This window comes from Rhyacophila brunnea, unplaced genomic scaffold, assembly GCF_057557595.1.
Source record: "Rhyacophila brunnea isolate RB1 unplaced genomic scaffold, BYU_Rbru_1.0 scaffold_12, whole genome shotgun sequence".
Lineage (NCBI taxonomy): Eukaryota > Metazoa > Arthropoda > Insecta > Trichoptera > Rhyacophilidae > Rhyacophila > Rhyacophila brunnea.
This window is the reverse complement of record NW_028232774.1, coordinates 20,778,433-20,805,578: the sequence shown is the minus strand read 5'-3', so window position 1 is coordinate 20,805,578 and position 27,146 is coordinate 20,778,433. Positions and strand designations below refer to the sequence as shown.

At 32.7% G+C, this 27,146-nt stretch overlaps 1 protein-coding gene across 2 annotated transcripts in view; it reads right to left on the bottom strand.

Moving 5' to 3' along the window:
• Window positions 1-27,146, bottom strand: part of B4 (imaginal disc development protein B4) — a 172,411-nt gene that overhangs the window by 80,396 nt on the left and 64,869 nt on the right. For both annotated transcript variants that reach the window (XM_085960926.1, XM_085960927.1), the window contains one exon: window positions 9,878-10,797. In XM_085960926.1, coding sequence (XP_085817052.1) covers window positions 9,878-10,670 — 793 coding nt within the window. In that variant the 5' untranslated portion in view covers window positions 10,671-10,797. The remainder of the gene's footprint in view (window positions 1-9,877; window positions 10,798-27,146) is intronic.

The window sequence follows — 27,146 nt, the reverse complement described above, 5'->3', positions numbered from 1 at the left end:
GGCAGCGTTCGGCGCAGCGTTGAGCGTTTTGCGAAACTCAAACGTATAACCGTGTGTGAAAATGTTCGTAGACATGTCTTTTTTTGGTTATACATTTATACGGTTATACGTTTGAGTTGCGCAGAACGCTCAACGCTGCGCCGAACGCTGGCACTGAGGCCTCAGATTATAGACACTTCGACACCTTCGAGAAAACTTATTAAACTACATTTCAATGATAAAAATATGGAATAAAAAGATAGGACCCTTTAACAAACGTACATTTTATAACGGTTTTTTTTAATTGTTTACCGTTGACTATTGTAATAGATTTTTGGGCCACAAGGGATTTCTGATAGAATATCGCATTGGTTCATTCACACACATTGTCAGACATTTATTTTGTTGGCATTGGTGATTTGATACGACTGGCGCAGAATAGGGAGATGTATCGCAAATTAATTGTCAACCTTCGTTAGAAGACGGCACCAAAAGAAGAAGATTGTATTATAGACAACTGATTTAGTAGGAAGTATCAAACATTTGGTTATATTTAAGTATTATTGATTGGCACTGGGACAACAGGACGCCAGGACAAGTGGACGCCGCACTGTCGAATGAAATAACGTTCATTAATGAAATAAATAGAGGCACGTTACGATTTCATACAGAGGAAGTTTACTAAGTTTCTATTAGTTTACCCTTAAAATAATGTTTTTTTTTATTGCGGATTGAGAATTATTAGAATGCCTAACGCTTCATATAAAAATATAACTCTCTTTGTTGGAACTTAAAAATATGCACAATTAAATCATTATTTACGTATATATATTTAAATTCTCACCAAGTATTAAATAATATATATATTTAAAAGTACCTATAATTCACGAACGTCTATTTATTTTCTAATTTCATTCGATTGTCCTTCGCCGAATCATCCTACATCCGATTAATTGACATATAACCGTATTTTATAATGTTATTATACATTAAAAACTGTCTTCGCCACTACTCACAATGGAGTCAAAGATTTACCGTACTCCTGCGCCTGAACCACTCATCTAACGAAAAACTGTATTAACACATAGAAAAATTCTCTAGTTTATTTTACTACATTCCTATTTTTATCACAGAGTACACCAGAAAAGAGTTATAATCGGAAAAATCATAAAATCTATTTATTTTACGACTTTTTAACGAATAACAGCGCGAGATGAAAAATCCAGAAGTCGCAAAGTAAAATTCGAAAAGAAAAAAGCATCCCAAAATACACAAAAATGGTAAAGTATCAAAACTTTGTGAACAAGTAATGCGTGTACATAGGTACTATAATTATATATATTATGTTAGAATGTGGGACTAACTTGATTCTAGTTTCGTCTATTTTTGTGATTTACAGCTAGGATGTTAACAGTAATAAAATACATTTTAAATTAATTAAGTATGAGTTTTGATAATACCGTGAATATGCCATATTTAAAAAAAAAACCAAGAAGACACAAACAATTTAACATTTTCATTATAATAATTATCGCAATTAAATGGTGCCGGATGTAATAATTGGGTATACTTAATGTTGTTATTATTATTTAGCAGTGGAAGCATTTATTTGTGGCGCGGCGGTGGACTGGATAACGTAGCGGCCTTGCCGTGTCTAGTTTCGCGTTCGTGATCCGATCTGGCACACTTTTTAAGATCTACATACATAATATCATATATAAAAAATGACATGCCTACCGTATTACATACTAACTATATTCAACTGTTCTTAATAATAATCTTTTATTTGATATGTTTTTTAATTGGTGTAATTTAGTGTGAATCCTTCATAGGCACCGAAGATTTGTATAAAAACATACTTAAGTATATGTAAAATATAACAATAAGTAGGTCCTATGTATATTATTATAATATATATTATCTATTTACATCAGTGATGTGAAACCCCCAGTTCAGAATGGATGATGCAAATTTTAAACATTAAAAGTTAACTTTAAATGTCAGAATACAATGCGAATGAACTGTATCGTATATTGTATCATATTATATTTAGCAAAAACACGAATTGGAAAATTTATACTCGCGAAAAATATTGATCTTTATAATTTTGAAAAAAAAAGCTCGACTTTTTTGAATGGTCGAAGAATGAATAAGAATTTATTGTTTATCTAATGAGTAGCTACGATGCAAAAGAGCTTCGCTCCATATATGAAATGCACACAGTCACTATCTGAAATGTTCAACTTAGACAGAATAAATTTATTAATTAAAATTTAAACGATGAATAAAGTAGGAACCTCAGTATAATATAATATAATGCAACTTATAATATATTAAAATAGAGCCATTATTTTCATGCGAATATCTCAATGTGTAACCGATGGACAGAAGCCTTTTTGATTTTACTTTACTCAAATACGCTCCCGGAAAAGTTTTTGGTAGGTATCTATCGCATTTGGCTGTCGCGAAAAGAAAGGTTGCTCATGACTTATCTACGCACTTAAATGACCTAACTAATATATACATCATTAAGTATACAAATACTGGAGTTCTAGTATTTCAGAATTAGCAAACCAGGGAACTCTGAAATAATGGGAATTGAATTACCTAACGGGTGTGGAGAAACGAGGCAACCGACCTCGAGTGTGAAAGAATATGGGATAAACTTAAACACGTGTCAAGAATGCGCTTGTTCTTTTTCTGACAACTGGTCTCGGCTTATGCACTGACGCTCATTTAATATTGGTGTATTTGAAGGTTGCAACACACTATTGCACGTCTATAATGTGAGGTTCATTTTCGTAGGACACTCACACATTCAAAACCCTGCGTCAAAATGTAGTGAATTGGGGACTTACAACTTATCGGAATTCTATTTAATAATCTGCTCTGTGTAATAAACCTGTTAAAAGTTTATTTTAATGTGTATTTTGGTGAACTAATCTAATGATAGGCATTATACAATATTATATAGATTAAAAAAGTGACAGTTTCTAAATAAAAGAAATATTATAATCTATGTAAATTGCGACCTACATTCTTACACTTCCAATATTATTATGTATTTCAAAATGTCGTTGACATTTTTATATTTTAAAATTATGTATATGAGATAGACTAATTAATATTGCTTTAGTTTTTTATGTAAAATTTAACATTCTTATCATCGTAACAATATGGATAGCGAGATGAAGATCATTTCAAAATCTTCCGAAAAAGGTCTTGAATACTCTTGAATCATATAGCAATCAATCAGCAAGTAAGCAATCAGTATTTGTTTGCTTTATATTAAAAAATGACTCTAAATGTGATAACATATTAATTTACTTTACGTATTTTTTTTGTTCTGTTGTTTTTTGGTAAAATGTTTTTGCTAATCCCGAGATTTTGGGACTGGAATCGAGAATTCTAATCCCAAAATACAGTTGTAAATAAAAATGAAAATCAAACTTGTAAAGTTTGCTACGAATAAATCTTTAATGTAAAATGAGTTGCAGCAAATTTAAACACTAGTCTTTTTGTCAGTTTCACTTTCATATTATTATTACAATACAGGCATGTCTAGGCAAGGAGGCTGTTATCTACTATCCAACATCAAAACTGGCGGTGGTCTACCACACTCTTCAATTGTCATGTTTCCATTATATTTGGCTGATAACTCTGAGGTGTTACAAAACAATAATACAATCTTTCACCATCACAAAGAAATACCTACTCAATTTCTAATTGTTCGTGAAAATGTTCAGTTTTGGTCTTCTTTTAGGTACTCATTAGACTCATCGTCAAACTAAACTACATGTACAAAAATTGTACGAGTGACGATAAGGAGAAACTACGCCTCATTTTAAATCGTGGGAATTCACATTTTTCTTCCTCTAACTCCTGAGGTAGATCATAAGTTGTGCAATATGAATCAAGTAATACTATCAGGTTACGCGGGGCGGGCTTCGTCGTAATTAATTTGAAGAAAAAATCACATAAGCTAGTTAAGGGCGGACGTGCTCAGCGTGGGTCAAAATGGAGCTTTTATTCTATTTTCAAAGCATGATCCTGGACATTCCTTAAACGTTGTAGATAATCTATTTATATAATTTTGAAGCCTTATTATCCTTTATATTTATTTTAAACATTTGATGACTGCCTAACCTAACTTAACCGAAAAAAAAATCTTTTTTTTTTAAACGGTACATGTTAAAACACGCGCGTTATCATGATCTTACTCCATACTTCAGTTTTAGTTTGTCAATTTATGGCTACGGCCGTATGTTGTAGCTTAACCACTGGGGAATGCCAAAAGAAATGGCGTATTTAAAAAAAAACACTACCTTATTCTTATGTCAATAATTATTATATAGCAATCATTATTCATAAGATGTTTATCACATTTCAATGGTCAAAAACATAGCTTATAATCAGTAACTTTAGAATTATCTTCAAATGTGTTAATCTTGCCCATTTTTTGAATAATAAAATGCCTAATTCTTGTCAAATTTGGGATCACAGAGATTATCAATATAATTTTTTATCGTAAATATTTCACTATAATAATGTCAACATAAATTATACTGATGGTTTTATAAATGCGTGTAAAAATTAATAAATGTAAAAAATCTTAACACCACTGCACATTTATGTACTTAAATATGACTATATTCTAAAACATTAGAGCGAGAGGTTTAAAGGAATACTATTTTATGTAATAAAAATACTTTTTGCAGTCAGCAATTGTTTAAAATAAATATAAAGGATAATAAGGCTTCAAAATTATAAAAATAGATTATCTAGAACGTTTAAGGAATGTCCAGGATCATGCTTTGAAAATATAATAAAAGCTCCATTTTGACCTACGCTGAGCATGTCCCCCTTAAAGAAATAAAATTAGGAATGGTTAATGAATGCATCCTTTTTAAAATTCTCAATAAAATTATATTGTATTACGACTAAACGGTACCTACACGCTTTTAATGTTTCACGACTCAATCGATGCGATTTATCAAAATCCATTCAACGGTCGACGCGTTATACATCCCTCTTATAATATATATTGCACCTGCATAATTATTATACTAAGGGGTTTTTTCTACACCTTTCGTTATACTTGTAATACCTACATCATAAAAATAGTTGTGCTACGGTTTAGAGACGTTGACATTTACTGTCAATGATTCCCATAAGCTACAGGTGAGTGTGCGCTCTCGCGACACCGCTACATTCAGAAGGCCTATATTTAGGCTCTTTGATAAACATGACGTCTTCAAATTTATCAAAATCCAACGTCTGTAACGGGCTGGCCATGTGGCATCTGTTGAAGCTCTCGCGATAAAGCGCATCAAGTTTAGTGGCGAAGGAAATGGAGTACGGGAAGACCACGATTTCGGTGGATTGAAGGCCTAGAGAGAAATGCAAGCCTTAGTTGTCATTGACTGGAAAAGGAAACCGGAGGACTAGCCAGAGTGTAAGTATACAAAATTTCCAACAAGGTTTTCCAAGGTTAAGAATAATGTATGTTGATTTACTATATATATACTAAACAACTAAACAGCAAATACCTGCATTTTGTACAATTTGTATGTTTGTATTTGGTGGATATGCATAGAAAGGAACTCAGAAATTATGGGAACATACCAAACGGATGTTGAGTAACAGGCAACCGATCTCGAGTGTGGACGAATATGGGATAAACTTGTCAAAAATACGCTTGTCCTTCGTTCTGACAACTGCTCTCGATTTATCCACTGATGCTCATTCAATTCAATCATTTTCGTAGGACACTCACACATTTAAAACCATGCGTCAAAATTTAGTGTATTGGGGTATAGCCTATCGGAATTGTATTTATTAATCTGTGGTGCATAGTGTTTGAATATACCGAAAGAGCGAAATCATCCATGACGTAAAAAACTTTTCAAATGGAAAATTATAAAACTTTAATAAATTACAAGTTAAATTAAAATTCCATTAAGTATCGTCAGCTGATATAATAATAAATTGGTTATAACTGAAGTTAATATAAGCAAAATACTTTTTCAATTAAATTATGAATGCCTACAGTAAGCACAAAGAATAGATTGATTGAAAACGAGGCATGTTTTAGTATGCCAATTGCATTTACTGGCATAATAGAGTGACAAACGACGTGTTTTCGACATTCGGATTATGTCAATTAACTCTCGGATTAACGTAAATTTTACGGTTTACTATTTCGTAGCATTTCTTTATATAAACATTCCATATATGTGATTTACTACAATGAATAATACATGAGATTTGAGAGAGAGAGAACAAATATAATTTAAAATAGCCTCAAAATATACATATTAGAGAAAATAATATAATATATTCATGTATTTTTCTAAGGTTGCTCATTATTATGACGTATGGAAATATTTACTATTACAATGTCAACAATGTTTACGTTACAGTAAAAATGTCAACAGGGTGTAAAATTATCATTTATAAATTCAATATGTACCACAATGTCTATGTAGAATCTAGATAGGTACGGATCGTTTGTCTTTATCGATAATAATGTTATCGTACTGGGTAGAATGTGTATCGCAAAGTTAATATACCTATCGGGCACGTGTGGGTAACTCGTTACTACAGCCGAATGCCTACCGATTGTCGTCATATAGACACTCAAAGTTTTTTTATTTGAGAACCCTCTATAAAGCCTTTTTAAAGATGTTTTTATTATTATTGATATTGAGATATGTGTGGCACACAACTGAAACATGCATAGTACTATAATATTATCTCGAGAGCAAGTGAAGTAAAAAATATTGTTATATTATAGATAATCAAAAAAAAAAATTGTAACCTTCACAATTATTATATAATATTATTGGCAAGGTTCTTGACATAGAATAGTTAAAAAAAACCCCCATTTATTCGCGCTTATGAATGGATTGGTAGAGGTTGTAATCGAGATGTCTCGTCTCAAGAATACTTCTCAAGAAATAATGAGAAAAAGTCAATAGCAAACAAATCACCGATTCATCTTTTGTAAGGAAAAGTTAAAAAAAAAAAGGTCAAAACATTTTTTTGACAAAAAAGGTCTCAAGTTTTAAAATAAATTTACTTTCGATAAATCAATAAACCATTATTGAATTCTCGAAGAGTCAAACATTTGAAAATTCATGAATCTCGTGAATTGAAAAATGTCGTAAAAACACTACATCGATTAATTTCCGCGAATAATTATTTTTCATTGATATTAATGTTGTGACTCATTATTATGGTTTGAAATATTTTTATTGGCACGGTTGCTGGTTAGAGGATTGTCAATGTATGTATCATGATTAACCCTTAAATGCATGATGGCAACATTGGAAACTCTTTAATGCATAATATTATTATAATGTTTTAGTTTTCTAATTGATTACATTTAATGTATAAAATTATTATAAACTGACAGTGGCACCTGTGAAGAAAAACTATAACTATATTGTTAGCAAACTTGTCCACTTCAGAGAACTGCATGTTTTTAAATAAAATTTCATTAAAACAAAAATATAAAGAATAATATACAGTTTATTTCTGAAAGTCAACACCGTGAAATTAAGATTTCCAGGAATGTTTCTTTTAATTTTATATTGAATGTGTTATTTTGGTGGAACGACATCCTATTAAAAATAACAAACATTTTAAAACGTTTATTTATCCTTATTCCACAATATATGAACATAATTCCATGACTGGTTTCATCCTGTCGGAGATTCTCAATTATTAAAAAAAAAATGTTTATTATTTATTAAATCATTGTGGTGTGAAATAGGCATAAATATGTCTGAATTGAGATGGTATTTATTCGCTAATTAATATTTAAGAAGCGGCGGTTCACACATAATATAATTGTACAAAGATAGTTGTAAGTATACATAAAAAAAAGAAAAAAATAACGTGTACCTACTTACTTATTTATACTTAAATGTTATTTAGGTTACTCGATTGAACTAAGTGCAGCGATCAATTTTTCATTTGCATTCCCTTAAAAGCTTTTACGTGCACATCATAATAATATAGAGAACACTGTCATTCGATGTCATCATAGGCTATCCCTTTAACGTTAAATGCCAGGATAATGGCCACTAAAATGTTGGTAAAAAGCTTATCAATAAGCATGCGTGCCACAGATTGCACATTCTGCGCTAGGGCGACTCACTTTCTAATTCGCGTTATGGTATCGTTTTTTTATTAGCGCGAGTGAGTAACAACAAACCGATCGAAGTATGAAACATTGGCCAGGTAGATCAGACACCTGCGCACGCTGCTCGCAATGCTGTCACACCTCAATAATTTTATTATTTTTCTTTCGACGCAAAAAACCTTTTCGTATATTTTATTTTCTTTGTGGCAATTAATGACACGTAATGCGGTGGATATTACTTTACCGGCCAAGATTTTTCCATTGATAGTATTGTGTTGCGATCGCTGATCATCAAAAAGAAAACATAAATTGCTCTTTGGATAACTTAGGAAATGATGATGGTTATTATTATATTTCCTGTGTATAATATCTTTTGGATGAGATAACCAAGCGTAGAATAAATAGTAGACTGGACACCACCAAAACTTGCAAGTCTAAATATATAATAACGTGCAGTTTAACCGATTTAAACATAACAATTTGAAAAAGCCAGTGTCATTGGGGTTTACAATAAGTAATATTATTAAAAGAAATAATGAAAAAGACTAATTTAAGAAACTGCTGTTAATTGTGTAGGATGTCTCCAAAAAGGGCAAGCACACACACTAAGTTCTTTCGAAGATTGGGTGGCGAGTAGGTATAGATAATCACATCGATTTTGGACTACCATTAGTCAACTATTGGCTGGTACTGCAGGGCTATTATAACTAGGTAACTCGCGAATACGTTTCCGTTATTTTTCGTAATTCAAAATAACACGGATATTTCGGGGCAATTCCGAACACAAGGCGGTTTTCTATAATGATTGGTACGGTGATAAAAAGTCTAAGAAACACTGAAGTTCAAGCGCATCAACTCTTAATTCCAAATGCATCCGATTAGAATCAAATATGACGTATTTCAAAAATATATATTGACAGCTCACGGTAACTATAAGTTCAGGCGGCAACTGGACCATGACGCTACTATCGCAATGTTAGTATTTATTAATTTAAAAAAATCTCAATACAGTATTCTCAATCTTACTCCATCTCGCATCACGCCTAACAGTTCACAACCCGGGATACTTACTGTCTGAATACGACAAGCATATTTATGACATTTGTTATTGATTTTGAAGCTAAGCGATATGTTAGAATGAATACCTATACCTGCTGGTGAAATTTGTGTCTATGATTTGACCTTGTAGATCGATCTGATACTATAAAGCTGTGAATTACATGATGATAAATACATCCTTTAGGAATGTCCTGAAATATGTACCGAAAAGAAAGAGCTATTTTAAAGGTAAAAATTATTCCAACCAGTTATTATCGAATCATCATGGTTGACACAAAAGTAAAATTTACTGTAGGTATAGGTATACGATATTTTGCCAATATGCGGAACGGGAGGATCTCATCTCTTCGACTCGACTACTCTTCTATCTTTCAGGTTCTTACTTTTATTTTCTTCTACAAGCCTTACAAAAATACAATCAAACAAAATTAAGTGAGTGACTACCTATGTCTTAGATAGGTATCCCCGAGACATTTATATACAAACACAACTACAAATCCGTCACATTATCTTTAGTGCTTCTAAATATGTAAGATTAAGGCCAGAGCCATACCAAAGTATAGGCGTAGGTTTAATTGGTAGACATTATATTATTGACAATATACACAATTATGCAGCAATGAGAGGGCTAGTAAAGAAAAAACTGTAGACATTGATGATTATTCAATTAAAATAAAATAATTTACTCACCCTGATATCCTTCAGGGATGTAAACCGGCTTTCCAACAGGCTTCCCCTTCTTCCCAACAAGCCTTACAGCTTCAACTCTCGTGTAACTCGCTAAATGCTTATAAAGTAACAGTGGCTGAACTTCACCATCCATCGCAACAACTCTTGGCAGAGAATACTTCTCCAAAAACTCCCTGGCAGAGTACTTCTTCGAACCTGCGCCAGTAGATTGAGGACTAGGACTTTCTCCGTCTCGTCGACTTCCGTTAGACTCACTTCTATCAAAAGTGGTATCTAAGCTTTTCGGTAATCCTTGATCTAAATTTTCGTTCGAACCTTCGTTGGTTTGAGGTTGGAAACGTTTTAACAGAGCTTTGGTTTTTTTTGGATTGTTTCCATCAGCTAATATAAAATTCTCATTCCAACTCTCATCGAGTGAACTCGTAATATAATCTTTGTTAGAATCTTGCGAATGAAATCTTCTAAGAAATGGCTTCTTTTTGGAGGCTTTCTTTTTTCCACCAGGTTCCATTCTTTCTAAGGCGTCCTGCGCTTCCATCAACCACCTTGTGACGTGTTTTTCTCTATCACGGTCTAGATATCTTGGTCTATGCACCGGGACCTTTTCACACACAAATCTTGCCGCGTCAAAAATGTGCGGATTGCAAGGCGGTGCAAAGTGTGGTGGGAATCTTTGCTTGTGATTCGGGCCTAATGGTCGGGCTTTGAGGGACGGCATCGAGGAGTTGCGGCCTAGCTCGCCGGAGCTTGGGAAACTCCCGTCCCCTGATGATATAGTCCTATTAGGAAACATTGTTACTTTGATGGTGAGGACTATCGCTTATTCTCAAAATGGTGACAGTGGTGTTTGAGATGGTGGTGATATTTTGAGACGGTCATTGCAGCGGAATTGTTTCCTACTGATGATCGTATCTGGTGACCTGGAAGAAAAAAAAATACAATTCATTAGTAATGATTTAGTTAAGAACATTGTTTTGAGTAGTTAATAAACAAAGTCAAATATATTTTTTTTAAACTCGTCGCCTAGGTATTTCAAATATAAATATATTAATTATACCAAAAGGTTGGCAACTGTTTCAGTTTTGTGGACCATTGTGAAACTACTTTGAGTATCAATGTCACTATTATCACTAAAATCGGAATTTTCACTATCACTATCCTCTGCAATTCTTGCTCTTTTAGAATTCGAAGGTTTAGAATAGGTGAACTTATGACTAAAAATACGTATAAAACTAAAAAGACTAAATATGTATAATTATTTATTACATACTTAACGAGAGTTCGAATATATTATACTGATGATTTATCATTTACTGACACAGTATATTATACTTTCCTGCTGTGCTGCGATCATAATGTGCCATATAAGTGTTGTTATAGTGAAACCGCGACTGTCGCGGTGTGAGCATCAGGTTAATATCTTGTATAAACGCGCTAGGCGAGGTTTGAGCACTGGGCGTGTTGACACTCTTCGTTTTAATAATATGATCGCAAGTGTAGAAAAGATAGGTAGTACAAAGTCAGTTTAGTCGGCACTGTCTGCTCTCGTTGATTTATATGACTTGTATGGGTGTTTTCCATATGGAAAATTATCTGTATACATTTTAAAATTAGATATGAAAATTTAAAAGCTTGCAAACGTTCAATAGTCAGATGAAAAGAAAATGTATTCGTTTGTAATGCTTTATGATGTGTTTTTCAAATCTATTATGAACCTTACCTTTTTTTTTTTTTGATAACGGTCAATTATTGATGAAAGTACATTTTATTAATTGAAATAGAATTCACCAGTTGACGATGTCTATTCGAAAGGACGAAATCGGTCATGATTATTACAAGAACTTAAACAGACGCAAACTGATGCGGTACGTTTGCAGTATCGTGCATCTTAACCCTGAGTAGAATAACTATTACATATTATTATTATTATTTTGTTTAGTTAAAACCTTACTTTTGCTTTTTCGTATAAGGTTATTTTAATATTTTCAGAGCATATTATTTTAAATTTACACGAATTTTCAAACATGATATGACTCTCTAAAGATTTCATTACAATAAAACGAAAATTAAGACATCCAGTCCCAACTACTGCTTGCTAATGTGGCGTAACGATCGTTTAGTGATCTTATAAATTGGGTTGAGCGTGTTTCATGTAGAATTACTTTAAACAAAATGAAAACGTCATGCTTTATATGGCATATGTATCAGACACGGAGTCGAAGAAAAATGAGGTCCCCATGTATGACACCGGCAGGAGAGAAGTTTATGAAAAAAAAAGGATTAAGTATTTTTTTTAATACAGTGTTTGAATAGTTAAAATACAAAATTAACAATGTTTCCATTCAGTTTTAACAAACGGAAACTGGAATACTACTATATACACAACTGGAATGAAAGATACCTGAATGCTGAACACATGATCCATCCCATTTCGAAAATGCAAAAAGGTTGAGAACCAGAAGATTAAACAGTGTATTGTAATAATTGTTCAAATAGTTCATGCTAATTGAAAATCTTTTACCAATAATGACAGGTAAGTTCGAAGACATTGCGTACAAACAAGCGTATCACTCAACAATTTATTAATGAAATAGATGCTAATGATAGGCCATTTTCTCCAGTAGACTGTAAGTTGTTTGTTTTTCTTGTTATAATTTGTACGTGGGAGTCAAAAGTTTTCAATTTTACGTTCAGAATGTACATTACCCATTCGTGAATGTGGAAAAAGTAACAACATTTTAATGTACACATATTTTAGTGCCATATAAAATGGAAAACCGGTCTCGACTAGGGATGTGCGATCAAATTAGATACTATATGAAAACGATTTAATCGAGTGCTTATAGTTTATTTATTTAAGAAAACAAAACATTTTGGACATAACGAATCCAAATTCAGGACGTTCATAACATGAGATTTTCATTATAACAAATATTACTCTCACAAGAGAGAATAAGACAAAGTACATAATTGAAAATATCTATCTCTTTAGGGAGCGCATTTACTAGTCTTGTACCCCTCGCTAATGGTGTCGACTCGAGGAATCAGTTCTGACCCAGAATAGGTCGTGGTCACGTAAGTAATTGAGAGGCGCATATAAATTTAAATTCTTTAGGTCACCAGGATTGGAAACCATCCCTCGTGATAGCAGGCAAAAATGTTTAATGATTTATTCGATTTTATTTGAGAAGTGTAAACGTCGAATCAAAATAATCGTTTTTAAATTACACCATAAAAGGCCTTTTTAGTTTTTTTCCTAGGCACTATAAGATCCAGTTACATATGATGATTTATTTTTGTTTTTCAGTGTTGTTTTAGTCAGGTGTAAAGTGTAAGTGGTGTAATATCAATATTGATATATAAGATTTTTTGTGATTTTATGTATATTATTTTTTTTATTATTTTAAAAATCGACATTATTTTGTAGATTAGAATTATTGTTGCTTGGATCGAATCGATTCTAAGAAATGATATTATTTTCAATAATTAAACATCTCTAGTCTGCATAAAGTTTAGTTCTGGTAATTAACAATAATGATTATTACATATATATTTTAGTTATGGACACAAAGTATTGCAGTTTGCAGCTGCATAATATTATATTTAACCGATAAATTGAAAGTATTGCAGTTGACAATGTCCTCTTATAGAACCTTCAGAAGTAAATTTAAGTAAAGTGCCTATACCATACGATTACACAATAAATACATACTAATCAGGGAATGCAAAAATTAAGGAAGTACGTTACCTTCTGGATGTGGTTGTAAGACGGTACAATTCGCGAGTGTGGAGAAATATGGGATGTATTAAAGAATACTTATGCCATTTTCAGTATTTAAACCTGTAAAACAATACGTATTAAAGTTTGTCACGCCAACGAAACGCGCATTCTATATTAGTAATATTTGAAGAAATTGAGCCGGATTTGATTTTTTTTGTATTTTATGGCCTGAACATCTTAAAGTCTTGATCTATTGCGATTGGGTTTTACATTTCTATCTTATTAATATGTTTTATGTACATATTACTGTATCGTTTAGTTATGGGGATGCGGTGCATCTACACTACAGAATCTATGGACCACACGCTATGGTAGGTTTGTACTTAGTGCCGAAAAGGTGCCGAATGATACGTTTGGGTTATAGAAGCGCAATTTAGGGCCAAAGAAGGTCAATATAATTTATACACTTATCCATTTCACTAATTCTGTCAATTTATTTCTAAGTCATAAAAAAGGCAAACATAACAAAGTAGGGAGACAATATTATATTATGGTTGCAAAACGAATCTAGCCAACATTGCGGCAATAATAATTAGCTAGATCTCTGCCAGCAGTGTCGCCACAACACCGGCTCGGAATAAATTAAGCGCCAATGATTGTGTTCCCGCGAAAAAAGTTCCCACTGTCAATTATTTAACTTTCGTTCCCCCCAGTGTGGCAACACTCTTGCAGCTCTCAACGGCCGCCATCTTGTGGGAAAAAATGCGCTGGAAACACTGATTATGAACAATGAAAAGAAACTATAACATTGCAAATTGGATAACTCTGTGACGACCGGAATCTGGCGTAACCATTAGATCACTAATATTTAATAATTATCGTTACATTCTTCCCAAGAGATTTGACATTACCCGTCTTGAACTGATCCAAAAAATGCTAAAAGGAGCATCATCTTTAAACCTAAACTAAGATCAAGGGCAGGCTTTATAACTTACTCTTGTCGATAAAAATACGACAGACGGAACTGAAACGGTAAACTGAACGGAAAAGAAGCCATTCGGCAGACTTTCCTGGAAGATAATGAAAATTACAGTTATCGTATATCGTTCCTGAGAAAGAATTATTGAGGAATAAAGAAAAATGTACATGATTTTAAAGCTCTGACTGTGAAATAAAATATTATAAGTCTGGAATTTATTGTGTATCTATACAAATAAGCTCTTAGTTTTTCAATTACTGACATCTGTAATTTTTGTCTAAACTAAATTTTAGCCAGTTCGCATATCTTAACTCGTGTCGTCTGCAACCTGTCGAGTACGTCGATGTGACGTCATCGTTATTCATAAAACACATATTGCCAAATGGAGCTCCGTAGATTGGTCGAATGTGTTTAGGTTGAAAAAAGCATCTACTGCTGCTATCAACAAATAGCATGCGTTTCGGGATGCGAGTCGAAGACGCCAGAACGCATTCATACACTTACGAATTGGTCATTCCTTCGCCGTCGCCGCATCCAAATATCTATACGTTTGGAGAGGTTACGTGTGACTGTCGCTAGGTAGATGTGCGCGGTCTTCATATGCAACATCGGATCGACGTTCCTAGAAGGTTTGATTTATGGCTGTGTGGCAGACGAGGCGAGTTTAAATGTGAGAGCCGGCTTGGAGGTAGCTTTGAGATTGAAACGTGCTAGATTTCACGTCATATAAGTACCTACCTAATGCAAGTTAGGTCTAAATGACTAGTAAAATAGCTAGAACTACAAGAAAAGCGTTAACCTAGCAATACCAATCAGAACGGCCAGAAGTATCTTGACCTAACTACTAATTTTCATACAAATTAAGAGTAACAGTTCGTTGATGTTGCATAGAAAAATTCCACGTATGACAAACTGTAACTTGTATTTTCCAGTGCCTTCTAACAAATATGTACGATATTAACACTATCGACCGAAGGTACTTGATGGAATTTGAATTTAAATCCTAATGGATTTAAGTTTTGTACTATTACATTTGAGTCGTTTTCTTGTGACCCGGGTTTTGCTTTTCGGCATCTTCAGGCAGGAAACCCGGTTCGCAAAAAACGACTCAAATGGAATAGTACAAAACTTAAATACATTAGAATTTAAATACATATGAGTTCAAAACAATATCTAAAATTCCAAACAGGACAAAACACTAATATAAACACAGCGTGGAGATATGCATGTTGGGGATAGCATTCGGAGATTGAAAAATAAATACGGATAACGGAACACACAAAAGTGCGCACATAATACAACAGTGAGCAGTGACGTCTCGTGGGGGTAGGTAGATTGAGCGTCGCTTGGGGGCGGCAGTTACTCGAAGGGTGGCAAATCGAGGAGAATAAATAGCTACCTAAACTTAGTAATAACGAAAATATCTTTCCATTTGAAGAAAAGCGACACGGATCGTCCTTAATTCCTCAAGACATAGCAAATTAATGCATAGCAAAAATGAAATGTAAGAAACTAAGACTGTATTAACAACGTCAAAAAGTTCCCACTTTTGGGGGAAAATGTGTATAAATTTAATTTTGTAAGTTTAAGTGATAGGTAGGTATATATTTTATTAATAATGTACCCATACAACACATTTCATATATATTGGAGACATGAAAGTATGATAAAAAATACGGTAGGTATAAAAAATGGGGCGGCATTTTGTCTAGGGACATCACTGACAGTGAGTCGATACCTACCCCAAAGTATAAATTACACCATCTAGTCTAGTGGTACTCAAGAGACATTAAAATACCCGAAGAGCGACCAATAACCTGCTGGAGCTATGAGATAATTAAGTTTAGCAGGAGAGGGCTTAATTAAATATTGGAGCAAGAGTGGCTAAGAGTTTGATGATGTTGACAGAAATTAAATTACAGAAACAGCCTCAATCCAGTTCAGGATTCTAGGACATGCATATCAACTTGGTGTATGGCAATTTTCAGAAAATATTATTCTAAATTGTAACACGTCTAAAAAAAGCGAGTGCACTAGACTCAAAACGACCGTTTAAAATAAATGATACAACATTAAATTTTATAAAAAAGAGCATCCCTCAAAATTAACATCTAAAGATTTTCTTATACTCGTCTTATTATAGCTTAGCCCTTAATGTGTTTACTTGCTATTTCACTTGCACGTGAGACTAGAACACCCAAAGCGGTACATGTTTCGTAACAAACGTAGAATGACAACAATAACATAAGAATTATCATAATAACAACAATTACTTAGATATTATGGTGCTCTGTCTACTCTACTCATAAGGGACTTTATGCAACGACCAGTTTAAATATGATATGGCGTAGCATGTAGGTACACTATTTAAAATTTGAATCAGATAGCTTGGTCTATTTTGTTTTATTTACTCGATTTTGAGGCACCATGATAAAAATGCCATGACCATGTTACATTGTTCATTCATTTAAAACAAGTTACGTAGCACTAAAAGCCTTCATAAAGAGATACAAATTGTAGGACGATGATTGCTATCAATGTGATGGCATTGCATCTCAAACAGTACGGCATGTCATTAACGACTGCCTAATACTAAAAAAACACTACACAACATATTTGACCGTGGCTTTTAAAAAATAAAGAAATAAATGGAAGAACATAATGCCATGGTACTCAATACAGACTTCAACATCTCTATATGATAACAGAATCACCTTCTACGAAAAAACAGCTGGTTTATAATACTTTAAAGATTAAAAAGTATATATTGTAGCTAAATGGACATTTTGTATTACAAAACTCGATAGCATTTTCACATAGTTTTCAGTGTGGTTAAATTGGTATCTATATAAAAATTACATTATGTACCTTAGCGCATTGAAAGACGGTGGTTATAAACTGTTGTTTATAGCTGCATATTTGAAGGTAGGTATTAATTCCCGTGTCGTTCATCATTTTGTCCGATCATATAATGATAGGGAAGCTATTTGTTTACGCTTCTACTGACGCTAAGATTTGCCATTATATCTTCTAGTTATGTGACCAAAACACAAAGCTTTCTGAAGACATATTTAAGACAGCCGATCCTACAATGTATTTCTTCCATAGTGGATTTATATTCGATCCCTTTGCTGTAAATATGCTTCCAATGCCACACTATACGTTATATTATACAAGAAATGAAAATATAATTAATATTATATTCTACAGGTTTTTCAAGACTAATGGTGTTACAACCAAAATAGCTATCGACAAACCTTTTAAAAACCTGTAGAATTTAATTTTAATTATATTTTCATTTCTTGTAAAATGGAATTCTACCAAGTAAATGCTAACTCAATTAATAAGTTATATTATATCTTCAGCTGAATGCAGAACTATTCTAACTTGCATTTGATTTTTTTTACGAGAGGTTCTTTGAAACTTCTTACTGAAATTATTTATTATTTTTATGTAGAGAAATTTATGCAATATATAATTCGCAATGAATGGATAACTAAAAATTGATAAAAAAGTAATTCTGAGGGGTTTGCTTTTAAATCACACACATATTCATTCAATTAGCGGAAATTTAGTTCACATTTTTTTTATAGTTTTTGTCATTTGTATCAGGCAGTGTTTAAGGGCGCGAAAACCCGACGCACTGACTAATTTTGAGGTCCCCCCACGATAAAAAAAAACCATATTATATTCCAACTACTTTGTTATATGACTTGCCTTAGTACGTTCAGTAAAACAAAGTACAAACAAAACCATGTACCTCTTTCCTAGAAACACGTCCTAAGTTAAAAAAAAATATACTGTTATTGAAGATGACAGTGATAACATTTAATAATATTATTAATGGTTTATTTTAACTGGCATGTATTAATTGTTTGAGTAGTAATGTTATGGGACCATCTATTGTAATATTTTATACTTTTTATTACCTACTAGTTTGATATTTTTTATGTGACCTGCTTCAAAGAAAATCCCCGCTAGACTAATTAACCCTATTTTTGTAATGTTTTTACTTATTTTAAGATTTACAGGCCAATTCAAGACAGACTTTAAGATACCAAAAATAGCTACAGTGATAACATAAAAAAATATGTACACTGTGTATCTAATAATATTAAGTTCGAAATTCATTAGCACTGCTGTTTCATCAATAAAATGAAACGTTAGTTAAAAAAAAACTATTAAGACATAAATCCTTCACTGTTTATTCGCCACACGATTTCAATATTGTAAAGATAAAATCGTTGCGAAATTATGAACGAATAATAATAAATAATGCTCGCCATGAAAATAGTAACAACAACAATATAATACTTGAATTTATTCTCACGTCACCCTAAACTTCGCCATCTCGTTTTTTCATTGTCTTTGCGACTCTTACGATGCATTACGAAATGTGTTACCAGTTGCTTAAAGCCTCAGGAACGGTGAAGAAGTACTCGATTCGCCAATATCTTGCTTTCAACGTTACCAACTTATCATTTATCTTGCCGGATCAAGGATTTTTTAATAAAAATACGCATCTGGCATATGGCGTTGAATTTAACGTTTTTTGACATGACAAACTATTAAAAAAAAAAGATAAATATGTTCAAATAGACAAATAGCTTCAAAATCAATATACTGGCCTTTTATATCCTAAATTAAAAAATAAAGATAAACATTAGATGAGAATTTCGTCCTGACATAATAGTTATTTTTAGTTGCATGCCTTATTTGTTAGCTAGTTTTCAACATCTCGGTCTATACTCTATGCCATATGGTGACTAGCCTTGCATTTTTATCTTAGTTATCCGTTCTGTGGAATATACCTATAGTAGGAATTTTAAAAAAGAAAATATTGTTAATTTGCCATAATTTTATCGTGTCGCGAATTGAGGTACTTCGGTCAGTAGATGTCACAATCAGGTCTTCGAAACGGAACTAAACCGAAAACCGTTATTTTGTCAGAACGAAAACCGGAACTGAACCGAAAAAATATACTTATCGGTTTTTTCGGTTCAGTACAATTTCAAACACGCACGTTAACATGATTTTACTCCCCACATGCTGTTGTTTTTCATTTGAAAATGTGTGTCAATTTCAAGGCACAAAGAAATCATTCCCGATCGTGTGACGCGTCTCGACATAATTCTCATAATTTATAATATAATATTTAAAAAAAATTAAGGCTCGAATAATTCGGAGCGTAGCGCCGGGCTATTAAACAAGTACCATACAATGTTCTAAATTTTAAATTAAAACATTTAAAAATTAATCACTTGGAGCTGAACCGAAAATCGGAAAACTGGAACCAAACCGATATATATGTATATTTTACTAGACGAAAAAAAGTAACCGTTCGAAGCCCTGGTCGAAACCCTTAGCAGCGAGGAATAAAAACTACGAAAAGGAATTCAGTATCCAAGTAACTTGGTTAACCGGAATTATCATCTTTAGTAATTACTATAATTACTATTGAGAGAAATGAGAAAAAGAGAAATCCAGGGATTCCACAATTCGAAATAGTGAAAATAAAATTATTAACAACTTTTGTAAAACTTTATTTCCAAAAAATCAATACTTTGACGCTTGTGGGTTTGAATCATGGCCCCCACACCTTGAAGCGGGCCCCCAGGCCAGGATCTTTGGCGGGTCCCGTACCCATCACTAGGGTTAAAGGCAGTGGGACTTTTTACAGAATCGTATTCTAAATGTTGTTAATGGTAAAATTACGGGTATTCGGTGTATTTTTAGCGATTTTTATGTATTGTTAAATAAATCCATTTGAATTATGAAGTTGTCGAATATCGACACACAGTAATCAAATATTGCATCACACAACCAGACATACCAAGCTCTTCAAATAAAATAACGCCGCAGGCGACTTTTTTCAAAAAAAAAAAAAATTGTGTTTCATCGGAAGTAGCGATGCATGGTCTGTTATTTTCATTAAAGCGGAAAAAAATATAAGTATGATGTAGAGGTAGACTGTCCAAACTACATTTAATTTGTGTTGAGCGTCAAACAAATTATCGCGCACGTGTATATAAGTAAGTTTTTAATACGGATAGATTAATGTTGGTTTTCAGTAGTCTTCATAGTTAAAATTTGTAATGTGTGTTTATCTCACTTATCGGGTCGACCCGCACGCCGCCCCCCTCCTTGTGGGAGCCATGGTTTGAATCGTTGACGATTGACAGATAGGAGGTACCGCGTATAGTGAAATCATTTACAAATAACAATGGCTTGTAATGCAAGCAATCAACATGGAGACCTAATTAAACGGCTATTGGTTTAACCTACATAAATAATAAATTATGAGCCGACACTATCGAAAAGTCAATCAAAACTTTCGTTGGACCAAGTATTCAATGATATTATCGTCCGCCCATATTTCGCAATCCGATTATATACCAGCTATATTCTGCCAATAAATGTAGGAATATTATCTAGCATACCATCTACTCGAATGTATGGCCCTCGTAGTCCAACACTTAAGTACTGGCTATATCGGGGGTTCCAGGTTCTATTACGACAAGGTTACAATAAATCTAAACCATTCCTTCAAACCTGAGTGTTTTATTGATGTAACTGTGATTGCGACTCATGAATTGCTATAGTGTTAAAATGATTAGGTATTACAGGTAAAAAAATGTTTTCTTTTTGGAATATTTGGAACTCCACATTTACTTCTAAGCAAACGAGACCTTCATCTAGATCTGACACTATGTATGGTTAACTGTTATGTTGTCTAAAGCCTAAACGCTAAACCACTACGAATAGTTAAGACTTTCAAGATGTGCCTATAAGAACGTATCTTAAAAAAATAAAAAAGGCTCACAGAAACCAGAAAACTACAGTTCTTTGGTTACGTTGTGAGAGGAAAAAAGTACCTACTGATCTAGTAATGATGTTTTCGTTCGATTTTTGCATAAACTTAACTTTCTTCACTAATCAATACAATAGAATATACCTACATACAATGGTTTATTTTATAGTTTTAGAATGAAGAGGTTTTTGGATTAACAACGGTAGCTATTTAAACTAAAATGTTTGTACATCAAGACTATAATTAGCACCATTGCAGGATAAATTAAATGTATTTATTTTTACATACATAATATTATCTTTGTGAATGGTGAATTTCCAGTGCTCAGATTGGAAAATTTTACGAACCAGAATGCGCGATAATTTTTTGAAAAAAAAAATATATATTAATAAGTGTATATTAGGTATAGTATATTATATATAGTATATTATACAGTTGTGTAAGATTTTTTTGTTATTTACCAACTAGCTCAAAGAGTCAAATGGCATAACAGTCTTTAAACCTGTGGAATGTGTTATCACTTGTCACACGTCATAAATATTATTTTTTACCATGAGTGCGACAAGTTTCGTAATAAACTTAAAAAAAGACTTCTTAATAATTCACGAAACGGATTTATCATCATAATGTATGGTACTACAACCCTTGGCGAGTCTTGGCCTGCTTCAAAAACTTCCTCCATCTTGGACGGTCCAGCGCTGACTCTAGTTGCTTGGGCCGAGAATTTTCATCAATTTCGGCTCTCCAGGTCACATCTTGCCCTCAGCGGTTGCATGCATAATATCTATGCACGTGACTAATCACGAAGCGGAATGCGATATTTAATTTTTCCACGAAACGGAGTCGTGCTCCAGTGCGCTTCGGGTCATTTCGAGCGCTGAATTTTGTTTTATACGCAATGAAATCTCATTATTTTAAAGATAATGCGGAAATGTTCACGAAACATTATAAAAACAATAAAATGCACGACCTTACCTATAAACGTGTAAACAGGTACCAGGCGAATATTAAATCAAATTAGAACAAGTGGGCAGGTAAGTATCAAGAGACTACTATCAAAGTGTTTTTTATATGTGGATAAAATATATACAATAATATTATAATAAATTATTTTTTTGCTTTAATCGTGGAAACCAGCTATACAATGGCACGTCCTTTTGTGAAAAAAATATGTGTTGAGGTCTTTGACAAGGTCATAAAAATATGCAAATAAAATTAGATATCTACTAGTGAATAAGTGTTTTAGAGTAATACAGAAAACTGGGATATAATTATTGTCATGGCAATTTTAGCATATTCTACAGATTGATGATAGGAAGCAGCTAACTTACTTGTTAATATTAGGTAGCCATTCAATTTAACGTGGCTCATTTTCCCATGTAAATTGTATAGATATTATAAATTAATTATATGTTTAAGATTGTATCAATTTTGTGTTATTACTTATACAAAGTTACATGTATTAAACTGACAATATAAAGGTTTCGTGTGTATAATTAAATGTAAGCATTGATTGTAATGAAAAATAAATATATTTTGAGGGGTTTTCAGATTTTTATAAAAGATCTTGAGGCCCAATGCCAATATTATAATTGAAACATTGAAATATTCACAAAAGGACCCTGGCTTTTAAAAAATCATATAGATTTATTGTGACCTCACCAGGAAGCAAACCCGGAGCCCTAGAATGAGAAGAGAGCGAATTAGACTACAAGAGACATCTATCTACATACATAGTATATAATTTCAAGTAAGCTGCAGGTATTTACCATCCAATATAAAAATTAACAGTGATAATCTCATATTTATGTTCTCATATTGTGCAAAGAGTCTACTGCGCGATGGTAAACGGAAACTACGCTTCAGTTGAGCGCACGGTGGTTCATATTTTATCTTTCTCTCACTCTTGCGACAGGTCATGAGTGAGAGAAATATGAGATGAAAAAAGATTTAGATTTTCACGAGTCAATTCCTATGGATTTATGATGCGATCGACTCATTGGATGTGCACGGTATTATACAGTAGTAACTCTGTCAAGGAAACACTCTGTTTGACAGATGTAAACGAATATAAAAAAAATATAAGAAAAACAATAGGTACCTACACACTTAAAAAGTAATCAATATGTTATAAATTATACTTGAAGTATACAATACCCGTAAGAAACGTATGTCAATTTGTTCAATAATATTCGGTTAAATTCGAAAATTTTACAATAATTCGAGTATTTGTTTTACATCTTTAATAAGTATTATTTTCGTTATTCTTATTTTTGAAACGTGAGGCGCTAATTACCAATCTTTGTAGTTCATATAAATATTTGTTACGGTTACAGCCCCAATAGTTTCATACTATTTAATGGTGTCACTGGTTTATCGCTGTGCAATTTCATTACTCCTGACAATATGGTATCTAGGTATAGTAGCAGACCTAGTATAGTATTTTTTATTTTCATACATTCCAAAGCAAAACACAAGCAGGCCTGTCATCCTGGGGCTCCGAGTTCGACTCGGTGAGGTTATAATATATTTATGTGATTTTTTCCCAAAACCTGAGTGTTTATGGTTTCTCTTATATTATTAAATAATATACTATTGTAATTGGGCCCCATCGCCTGGTGTAGTGTTAAAAAAGAATATATATGTATCAGCGCTCGAAATGGAAAATTTTACGAACCGGAGCGCCCGATGATTTTACGAAAATATTAACATAGTTATCTAAATTTATGAGTATTTTATAAAAATAAGTGTTGTTTGTTTTATGGCCGATCTAGCTCAGACGGTCAAATTATTTTCCTACGAGATTTTATTAATCGGAACGGCGCTCCGGTGCGTTCCGGTCCATTTCGAGCCCTGATATGTATATAATTACATCAATTGATTTCATTGCATGATAATATAAAAAAAACCATTTAATTTTTCTCAAAATATTATTAGTCTAAATAATTTTGTACATTTAGTTACACGTAATTTTCCACTCATGTTATTTGTACTATAAAGTTCAATTAAAATGAAAGTAATGATTTCTTCATTATCCTTTATCCACGCTATGTTATTAGAAAATCACATTTTTTCTAACCAAAGCTACCAAAAAAACTTCAAACAAAACAATACCGAGTATAAGAAAATTTCACTTTTACTATGTACAATCATTAGCATTTAGTCACACATTACAAAATTAAATTTATTCCATTTTCGAAATTAACAGCTACCGACCGTCCCTAATAAACAATATGGCCGATGTTTCCCGCCGAACGGGATGCTAATTTCGCGCCATTTTATTTGCATTGTGTCAAACGAAACGGTACACAATATGGCCGTGAGAAGAAACAACAGGACAATGGGGCTGTGGTTATGGGATACTATGTTATATGAGTAATTATTATGATTGCAGACGCTGCAAAAAGAGAATTTGCGATCTTTGCACATTTTTTTATATAATTACCTACGAGTAAACTTGCCAAAGACAATCGCTGTGTTTTGTCATTTGTATTAGGTATTTGGAAATTTGAACATCTTTCTGAATTACCGAAATAAAGACGTTTATATTTGCAAGAATACAGAGGAAATGTATTTTATTCTGAGCACTTGCACTATAAAAGATAATTACGTTGATTGTAAAATCAAAGCATATTAAATTTGCAATTATAAAAAAAACTTTGATATTCTTGAAAATGGTTTCGTTTTCTTATATTATGTGAAATTATTGTATCCCAAAATACATAATTGCTACCAATGAAAAGAATGAAATAACGCAACAATTTTCAATTTATTTTGAAAATGTAGTTCATTTAGTAGGCACATTATGAATTTATGAGTGAAATTAGAATATATTCTGTTATAGTTCGGCTACAAAAAAAACTTCGATACAAGATTTAAAAAAAATGTTTCCAGCAATAATCATATTGACCTTCACTATATAGAGTATCGACTGATCTTATCAATGAACATTTTAAGTTAATTGGTTATTAGCCATTCTCTCAAGCTATAGATAGGCTCAATGTCCTGGATGCAATTATTATATTATGTAGGTACCTACCAATACATACTGCTAATAACAATAAGACGTCAATTTTACCCAGCCGGTTTTCTTACCAGAATTGAGATCGTGAATCAACTATTCCAATTACAATGCATCAATCCCAGATCCAGGGTGTAATAGATGCAGGGGTGGTTTGATCTGGTAAGATACCGAGAGAAATCCATTGCAAAAATTTTCGCCTATTGCTAATATCAGACTCATTATTATGTGGTGTTTATCAGATATATTATAATGACCGCCTTCTTGTCCCTCACTATGCCTACAATATAATGGAATCCCGTAGCGGGGTTGGATACACGGAGGTCCGAGGCACCGACTGATTTTTAGGCGATAAAAAAAATAAAAACTATAAATTCCAACTAACAACATGAGTATGTGAGATGGTAAAAATATCAATATCTCTTTCCAAAAATCACATCCTAGCACTAAAAATAATTATTATAGTAGCTGATAATGATGACACAATTAGATTACTTAGAGTTTTGATGTATTGTGTATTACGTATCACTGTTTGAATGGTTATGTTATATGCCTATTTGAGGTTAGTTGCAGAGACCACCTTCTTGTCCCTCAATATGCCTACAATATAATGGGATCCCGTAGCGGGGGTGGATACACGGAGGTCCGAGGCACTGACTGATTTTTAGGCGATAAAAAAAATAAAAACTATAAATTCCAACTAACAACATGAGTATGTGAGATGGTAAAAATATTAATATCTCTTTCCAAAAATCACATCCTAGCACTAAAAATAATTATTATAGTAGCTGATAATGATGACACAATTAAATTACTTAGAGTTTTGATGTATTGTGTATTACGTATCACTGTTTGAATGGTTATGTTATATGCCTATTTGAGGTTAGTTGCAGAGATTTTGTTATGCTTTGGTAATATTTTATACTTTTTATAATTTAACAATTGTGTCACAGACTTCGAGGCCCCTTTTCAAACCTTCTGACAAATCAATTGGCTTATATACGTCAAAGAAAATTACCTATGATAGGATTCGTTATTTTTCATGACAATACATTGATTTTCAGTTATCTAAATCGTATGTATTTTAGGTTGATTAACTTTATTATATATTTCCCAGGCCGGCCTCAGGACACCGATCCGGTTTGAAATGACAGTTACCGTAGACATAATCTTATATATTAATTAGCGGCTTCTTTGATTAATAAAACCATACTGTTACAATCAATTAATTAAAATAAACTAACAGTATTATTAAAAATGTCTTGAATTCCAATATGTTATGTTGCCAACATAACAAAAAAAAAATGAAAAACCTAAAGACCATTTTCGGCGAATTAAATAATAATTTAATGTTACCATTTTCGAGCAGCAATGCCATTTGTATCATGCGCTACAATTTGTTTTAAGACAAAAAAATTGCAGTAAAATTTTACCTCCGTTTCCAGTAGTAAGTAGTGACTAATGACATCACGACTGTTTTTTTTTTCTCTCCAAATATAATTGAAAAATTACTTAGAAGGTTATTGCCAGCTGCGTTTAAGAGGAGTGTAAAATTATTTACTATGTTCATAGTAAGTAAGTGTGTACTTACTTACATTATTCTTATAAAGTATAGGTAAAGCGTCTTTGACCTCTGTGATCTGACTGCAGTGAACATTTTCAAAATATTGTAAACATTGTGTGTAATGATTTATTTTCTTTAAATGCCTCGTGTTTTATTATTATGTAAACAGAAAA